The sequence below is a fragment of the Ictalurus furcatus genome, chromosome 11 (genome assembly GCF_023375685.1).
Source record: "Ictalurus furcatus strain D&B chromosome 11, Billie_1.0, whole genome shotgun sequence".
Classification (NCBI taxonomy): Eukaryota; Metazoa; Chordata; class Actinopteri; order Siluriformes; family Ictaluridae; genus Ictalurus; species Ictalurus furcatus.
Genome location: NC_071265.1, coordinates 12,963,679 through 12,972,500, shown reverse-complemented (window position 1 = coordinate 12,972,500; position 8,822 = coordinate 12,963,679). Strand labels below are relative to the sequence as shown.

The window sequence follows — 8,822 nt, the reverse complement described above, 5'->3', positions numbered from 1 at the left end:
AAGCTGGTAGTGTACTTCAAACAATGGAAAGAACAAAATGGAAAGCTTCTCCTCTGAAAAAGCAGTTGTTTATGTACTCCAAAGAGAGCGTGAGATTGACAAAAAATGATCTGGTCAGTAATGGCAGTGTTACAGTCACTATACCAATCTGTGGTGGTGAACCAGGAGCTCAATTTGCTCTCTCTTTTTTATTATTATTTTTTAAATTTATTTATTTATTTTACTGTGTGTATGTGCACGCACACACTAGGGCTGCAACAATTAATTGATAAGAATCAATTATTAAAATAATCAACAACGAATTTCATTATCAATTAGTTCAGTCTGTGACGTCACTGTGGATAACCCTAGTCAGTGATGTCACTTCACAATGGTGAAAAAATATTCTATGAATACAACACATCTGAAAAATGTGTTCACAAAGTGAACTGCTGCAGGAAAAGTGCACGATCCAGGTTGTTTAAGACATGAGTGTTTGTTTTATCTTAAGCACTTCAAACAAACTCGTAAGTGTATTAATGTGGCTTGTCATGTCAGATGCTGCGACAGATGCATGTGCTGTTTAATGTCTTCCAGATATATTTTCTTCAGCACAGAAATAAAAAAATTTACATTTATATCCTTATCTGTAAGTGTTAGAAATTCATGCCAGTATTTCCATTTTTTATAAAGGGTCATCCTGACAGCAAGTGAGTCTACATTAAACTTCACTGAATGAGCGCGAATCCACGCATGCACGTCAATCAAACAACACGCAATAGAAAGGCTAATATTGTGTACGTCCCCTTGTGCCACCAAAACAGCTCTGACCCATCAAGTCCACAAAACCTCTGAAGGTGTGCTGCAGCATCTGGCACCAAGACATTAGCTGCAGATCCCTTAAGTCCTGTACGTTGTGAGTTGGGGCCTCCGTCAATCGGATTTGTTTCTCCAGCACATCCTATGGGGATGGGGAATTTGAAGGCCAAGTCAACACCTTGAACTCTGTCATGTTCCTCAAAACATTCCTGAACAGTTTTTATGGAGTGGCCGAGACCCAAGGTTTCCCAGCAGAACATCAGCCCAGAACATTACACTTCCTCAGCAAGACATTCCAAATTGTTGTATTGGCTAGGCCCAGTGTTTGTGCAATGCCTCTGATTGATTTTCCCTCTTTTCTCGGCTTCAAAATGGCTTGCTTTTCTCCCAAAGAAAGCTTATAGAACCCTGGCATGTGAGGGTGTGGAAAAAGACTTGGGAGACAGGCGGAATTTTAGCTGAGCTCCGGGCTCGCGTTTATTCAGTCTACACTTTTCAGTGCACTTTAAAAATAAATAAATAAATAAATCAGCAAAGCTAAACAACTCGGAAGCAGGTCGGTCCTGGACTCACCGCTTTCGCTCGGTCCAATTCATGCTCCACGGTGTGTGTGTGTTTGTGTATGCATGTCTTGCATGCTTTGCCAGCACTCTCGCTCTCTCTCTCTCTCTCTCTCTCTCTCTCTCTCTCTCTCTCTCTCTCTCTCTCTCTCTCTCTCTCTCTCACACACTCATTCTTGATACGGGATTCACTGAAATCACAGATAGAAACAAAAATAAATTGACGGTAATAAGACAGGTGAGAATCATTATGCGTTACCTGCCGGTTCGACCAGCCTCCTCTCCATCCACAGCTGAAGCTCGACCATGCCCCCCGCTGCTACACAGCTCTTTGGTCTTCATGGTCTTGTTTATCCTTTTAAACAACAAATGCAGTCTTCACAGGCAAAACCCATTTATTTACTTTAGCCTTCTAGACGCTGCCAACAGCATTAAACTGGCAGCATGTTAACACAATTTTCCACTTCAGTCTTATGTCACTTTATGTTAAGAATTAGCTTAAAGGGGTTAGCCAAGTTTAAAACTAAGGTAATGTTAACTGCTTATATACATGCTTATAAACTGCTGCACCTTCTGCTCAGAACTGAAGAATCTTCATTTATATATATATATATATATATATATATATATATATATATATATATATATATATATATATATGTGTGTGTGTATGTGTGTGTGTGTGTGTGTGTGTGTGTGTGTGTGTTATTTATTTATTTAACCAGTCAGAGGAAAAAGTCCTGTAAAAGCAGTATGAGTAATCACATGTCTGACAGGTTAGCTCAGTGTGAGCAGGGCAGTGTTACAGAATGTGTCTCAACCAAACCCTCATCACCGTTGGGTTACTCATGCTAATTGTGTCGAGGGAAGGAAAACACTTGTCATTTGTGCTATATGCCCACCAGCCCTTGTTGAATTTCCATTCAGTCCAACACTTGCGTGCGTGCTCACACACACCGAGACCAGCATCTGGCTGGTGTTTCCACACCATTTTCATGGTGTATATTTTTCTAAAGCAGTAGTACGCATTTACAGGCAGGACTGCGCATAAGCAGCACTTTCTTGACTTCCAGGCTTAGTTTTTGGGGCAGTACAGGATCGGTTGGTGACCCTTAGTGAATTCAGCATTCAATCTGTTTGAGTAAGAGTCAATTAGTTTGGCACATCTTGACTTAGCAATATTTTGCCATTGTTCCTTGCAAAAGCATTCTAACGCCGTCAGATTGTTTGGGCATCTCCTGTGTACAGCCCTCTTCAGGTCACCCCACAGATTTTTTATTGGATTTAGATCTGGACTGGAATCTGGACTATTGCAAGACCTTGATCTTGTTTGTTTTGAAGCCATTCCTTTGTTGATATGGAGGTTTGTTTTGAGTCATTGTCGTGATGAAAGGTGAAATTCCTCTTCATCTTAAGTGTTTTAGCAGAAGACTTAAGGTCTTAGGAGCTATTCTTTACAGCTCCTTAAGGTACTTAAGGTATTTGGAGCTATTCATTATTCCATCCACCCTGATTAAAGCCCCAGTTCCAGCTCAAGAAAAGCAGCTGCAAAGTATGATGCTTCCGCCTCCATTCTTCCCCGTGGGGATGGTGTTATTTTGGTGATGTGCAGTTTTTTTTGTTTTTGTTTTTTTTTTGTGTCAAACATATCTTTTGGTATTAAGGCCAAAAAGTTCAACTTTGGTCTCATCAGACCATAACACATTATATCCACCTATTTTTGGGAGATTGGATGTATTATTTATTTACTTATTTATTTTTTGGTTTAAAAAAAAAAAAGTCTTCCGTCTTACCATATTACCCCATAGCCCAGAGATATGAAGAATTCAGGATATTGTTGTCACATGTAGCGAGCACCCAGTACTTCCCAGAAATTACTGCAGTTTTTTTATTTAATGTTGCTATAGGCCTCTTGGAAGCCTCCCTGACCAGTTTTCTTCTGGTCTTCTCATCAATTTTTGAGGGAAGTTTTGTTCTTAGTAATGTCACTGTCATGCCATATTTTGTCCACTTGTTGATTTATTATCTTTACAGTGATCCCTGGTATATCCAATGCCTTGGAAAAAAATTTGTAACCCGCTCCTGATTTATATTTTCAACAATGAGATCCTGTACCTGCTCTGTAAGCTCTTTGTGGCCCATGCTTTTTCTAGTTGGATGTGTTGGTTTAATTTTTTTTTTACATCACAAAAAACCTGCCATTTTAACAGGGGTGTGTAGACTTCTTATATCCACTGTAGTGTGGTGCAAGAGGAGAACATAAGATAAATAGAGACTAGAAAAGAAAGAGTAGTGTAAAAGTGTGTGAAGAAGGTAAACCATCCAGATGAGAGTAATTATTGGAAGGTCTCTAATCATGTACAGGTGCTTTGCTTTATGTGCCCTTTTGAGTACACACACATATACGTGCACAGACTGAGGTTTGCACAAATATTTGTGTTCGTGTTATATAATAACTATACATTCAGAGCAAAAATTGTATTTAAAATTTTTAAAAAGGAATTTCTCCTATATAAAATGTATTTTGTAGATTTGAGAAAAGCGCTGGGCTGAATAAAATCACACCACAAACAAAGAAAATGTGATGCAAGTTTAATAGTAGCAGTTAGAAATAGCTTGTACTAAAGGGAAGACTGTCACTAGGAATGTTTTTATAACAGCAGGTTTTTTTCTAGGTGTTTTGCACCGCCATGTGGTTGCAAAAAGAACCACACAAAATTGAAAAGTAAACAGAAAACAATTGCAACAGTACGATGCAACTGGATTAGACTTGTATCATAAACAAAACAGTGCTCGATTGAATCAAACAGTTCTTGTGAGCACAGTCCTGTTTTTAATCGTCTGGTATACATCAGTCTCATCCAACCACTCCCTCTCTGTCTCTCTCTCTCTCTCTCTCTCTCTCTCTCTTTCTCTCTCTCTCTTTTTTTTTTTTCTTTTTTTTTTTCTTAAGATTGATGCTATTCAGAGGAAGGAGAGTTTGAGGGTTATGACCGAAACATTTTATGCTGCTATTTTTGGATATGATGAGGTAAGTTACTTGTACACCATTGAACACAAACATAGCTATTGGACTACATTGGGAGCCTTTGTCTTTATACAAGACTTGTTTCATCATTCAGTAGATTAACAGAAGATTGCTTCTTTTTTTTTTTTTATAGGAGTTGACTACAGTTATGAAACTAGAGCACTGCTGGAATGTAATTATTTGAGAGTATTGAAAAATGTCTAGTAGTAATACATCAAAACAGCTGGATTTAAAGTACAAAAGTTTGCTGTGTTAACTTTTTAGCTTTTAACTTTTATCGCTTTTTTCTCTATTGGCGTGCTTGTTCACATACAATCTTTTCTATAGTATTAACACAAAGGTATTAATATTAAGTATAACCCAAAGATCTCAGAGGTGGTCCCTTGCATAATTTAAGTATGACAAACCAATTTGTTAGTGGGTTTTTTTTGTTTTGTTTTGTTTTAAACAAATAATTATTACTGTGATGAAACTTTCAATATGGAGAACATTTATTTAACCTTTATGGAAGGTGCCTCTACTTCAGCGCTTTGAGGTAAAGTTGTTTTCTGGCACAGGGAAAGCCATTTAGGACATGTATGCAGTTTATTGATTGTGACCAGCTGCATTTTTGGTCTTTTTATCTTGGGGAAAAATTACATGATAATTTGTGTGTAAAACACGTATTATAAGGCCATTTGATAAGTGATTCCAATATGTAAAAATGTGATCTTATTTTTTCTAGGGAATCCTGTCAGATGACTGTGTTCTTGCAGCAGCGCTTTGGAGGAATCTTTTGAACAGGCAATGTGAGGACCCGAGACAGCTCGAGCTCATGGTCGAATATGTACGCAAGCAGGTCAGTGAGATGTATGTGTGTAATTTTAAAGAGTTATAAAACTTATCTTGGAAGACAACAAATAGCCTTATATTGCCAAATTGTAGCATTTAGGCATACTACTTTTGGGACACAGCCCTGAATTCTCTGTGAATGCATGTTGACATGGCATTAACAGCTATGAGAGTAATCTGCACAGTAGAGAAGGGTACAGCCAACTTATGCACAATAGCATTTTTGTACCAGAGCAGGCAAAATCCAGCTCAAGTGATCGTATTACAAGTGGACAGCAAAGATGCGTAGCCATTCACACCTGGCATTATGAATGCACATCTCCCATGACCACTTGTCTTGGGTTTTCATATATCGTTTCCACCTGTAGAAGGGTGTTATGCACATTTATCACGGCAGAAATGAATTTCAGGCAGAAATGAATTTATCAACGAAACTCATAAATGAATGGTAGGTAAGACGATGAAAGAAGTTGAAAGACGATGAAAAGCAGCTGCTTTCCTTTCAGAATGCTATGGTTGCACACAAGTGATCGGACCACAATGCTTCTTCGAAACGCATTTGACCCCATTCACACATTGTTACTGTCCACTTACGATTGGATCACCCAGGATGCATGTTAATTCCAGTTGTGAACCTCTACAAAAAATGCCTCTACCAAACATGTGAACACAGTTTTCTGTCTGTGTTTTGTCTATTCTCTCTACAGGCTTTGAGCAGCTACGTTGACTTATTACAATTGATGGTCGAATTTATTACAACTGAGCCATGTATACATATTTACATGAGTGCACAGAGACCTTGGGGCCATTCTGAGAAACAAATATCTCTACAAATAAACACAAAACACAGGTGATAGAGGGGTGCATGTGCAACACACAAAGCATCTAAAAACAGAGCACACAGAGGGAAACATTCATTATGGTGACCATGGCCCCCTCTGAAGCAAGTGTGTATATTTGTCATGTTTAACACCATTGCTGTTTAATAGTAATCACACTCTTGTATTGACATTATGGAGTGCACTGTTCATTGTTTCAGCTGTTTTTAATTTGGATCCATTTAAATGGTCCTTTTCTCTCTTTTTCTCCAATTTAATAAAATTTTATTTGTATATCGCAGTATGCTGGTTTGCTATGTGTATGCTATTTGCATTGAACAATGGATATTGTCACAAAGCAGCTTTACAGAAATATACATTTTAAATTCATAAATTTATCCATAATCCAGGCATCTTTCATTTCCATGCTTTCTGTTATGGGTGTTAGTCAAAATAAAAATAAAATGTATTTTACCCAAATGTTACCCATTTGATGACTAAAATACATTTTATTTAGTATGTTTTGTATGTATTTTATACATTTTACTTTTATTCCTGGTTTATTTAGATTATGCTTACAGAATGCCCCTACCTCATACTTACCCAGTACACCAAAGGAACAAACGAACATCACAACATACCAAAAATGAAGCAACTCAAATTATCACAGGATAAATACTTTGCCTAGTCTCTTTTCCTGTCTTCATATGCCCAGTTTGATTGAGTCTGTGCCCACTGTAGCCTCAAATTCCTATTCTTGACTGATGTGAATGAAACCCAATGTGGTCCTCTGCTCTTGTAGCCCATCCTCTTAAATGTTTGATGTGTTGTGTGTTCTGAGATGCTTTTCAGCTCACCAAGGTTGTAAAGGGTGGTTATTTGAGTTAGACTTCCTTGTAGCTTGAACTACTCTGGCCATTCCCCTTTTTTATCAAAAAGTAATTTCTGCCCACAGAACTGCCAATTACTGTATGTTTTTTGCACTATTTTGTGTTCTAGAGACTGACCTAATTGCATGAATATACAGGCTTTCCTAAAGTTCACAGTGAGCATATATAGAGCCTGTTTTCTGTATTAAACTGCCCACTAATCCTATTTCTGTCCTATTCCTGATAGATGCAGTTTATCGATTCTCTGGATGGGGATGATCTGCTCCTAACAGGAGAGGTGAAATGGCGTCCTCTGGTGGAAGAGAATGCACAGAGCATACTGAAGATGCCCAATCCAACATATAATGATGCAGGCCTGTGAAGAACAGTATTCCGTCAGACTACAGTACCCACAACGTCGTGGTTTGGATACTTGATTTGAAGACTTGACCAGCCTGGAACTGCTGCCAGTTTGCTTGATCTGTCTGTTTGTCTCTCTCCCTTTCTCATTAAACCAGTATACTGTGATAGGACTGCATGGGCCTGTTAACCTCACTTATAGAGAGTATGGAGGATTCAGCAGTTTTCTGTATTTACACATTTGAAGAGCTCCCATTATGTTTATGCTCTTGGCCACAACTGAAGCTGTTTTGCTATTCTCACTGTGTTGGAGGAATGTGTGTGTGCTTATTTGTTTGCTAAGCTCATCAGGCCGAGTGGAATAAGGAGCTATTTGTTTTAATTATGATAAAATAAAGTTGTTTCTTTGGTATTGCACAAAAGTGTCAGTCAAAACTTGAGAGTAATCATTTGGTCTGTCTTTCACAAAGACACACACAGTGTTGCCTAACTGATATTAACATTTTATCATTGACATAAATTTTAAGGAAGTACAAGTTCTGTTAACTGCTATCCGCTAATTTAGGTAAGCCTGGCTATAATATGACATATATTGATATACAGTATCTCACAAAAGTCAGTACACCCCTCACATTTTTGTAAATATTTGATTACATCTTTTCATGTGACAACACTGAAGAAATGACACTTTGCAACAATGTAAAGTAGTGAGTGTACAGCTTGTATAACAGTGTAAATTTGCTGTCCCCTCAAAATAACTCAACACACAGCCATTAATGTCTAAACCACTGGCAACAAAAGTGAGTACACCCCTATGTGAAAATGTCCAAATTGGGCCCAATTAGCCATTTTCCCTCCCCGGTGTCATGTGACTTGTTAGTGTTACAAGGTCTCAGGGGTGAATGGGGAGCAGCTGTGTTAAATTTGTTGTCATAGCTCTCACACTCCCTCATACTGGTCACTGGAAGTTCAACATGGCACCTCATGGCAAAGAACTCTCTGAGGATCTGAAAAAATGAATTGTTGCTCTACATAAAGATTGCCTAGGCTATAAGAAGATTACCAAGACCCTGACACTGAGCTTCAGCACAGTGGCCAAGACCATACAGCGGTTTAACAGGACAGGTTCCACTCAGAACAGGCCTCGCCATGGTCGACCAGAGAAGTTGAGTGCACGTGCTCAGCGTCATATCCAGAGGTTGTCTAGACGTATGAGTGCTGCCAGCATTGCTGCAGAGGTTGAAGGGGTGGGGGTCAGCCTGTTAGTGCTCAGACATTACGCCGCACACTGCATCAAATTGGTCTGCATGGCTGTCGTCCCAGAAGGAAGCCTCTTCTAAAGATGATGCACAAGAAAGCCCGCAAACAGTTTGCTGAAGACAAGCGGACTAAGGACATGGATTACTGGAACCATGTCCTGTGGTCTGATGAGACCAAGCTAAACCTAATTGGGTGCAGATGGTGTCAAGCGTGTGTAGCGGCAACCAGGTAAGGAGTACAAAGACAAGTGTGTCTTGCCTACAGTCTAGCATGGTGGTGGGAGTGTCATGGTCTGGGG

The 8,822-nt window shown here is 39.0% G+C and overlaps 1 protein-coding gene across 2 annotated transcripts in view; it reads left to right on the top strand.

The window, feature by feature from the left end:
* Positions 1 to 7,673, top strand: part of LOC128614986 (ubiquinol-cytochrome-c reductase complex assembly factor 1) — a 26,997-nt gene extending 19,324 nt beyond the window's left edge. For both annotated transcript variants that reach the window (XM_053636756.1, XM_053636757.1), the window contains 3 exons: positions 4,312 to 4,389; positions 5,111 to 5,224; positions 7,152 to 7,673. In XM_053636756.1, coding sequence (XP_053492731.1) covers positions 4,312 to 4,389; positions 5,111 to 5,224; positions 7,152 to 7,286 — 327 coding nt within the window. In that variant the 3' untranslated portion in view covers positions 7,287 to 7,673. The remainder of the gene's footprint in view (positions 1 to 4,311; positions 4,390 to 5,110; positions 5,225 to 7,151) is intronic.
* Positions 7,674 to 8,822: the final 1,149 nt, after the last annotated feature.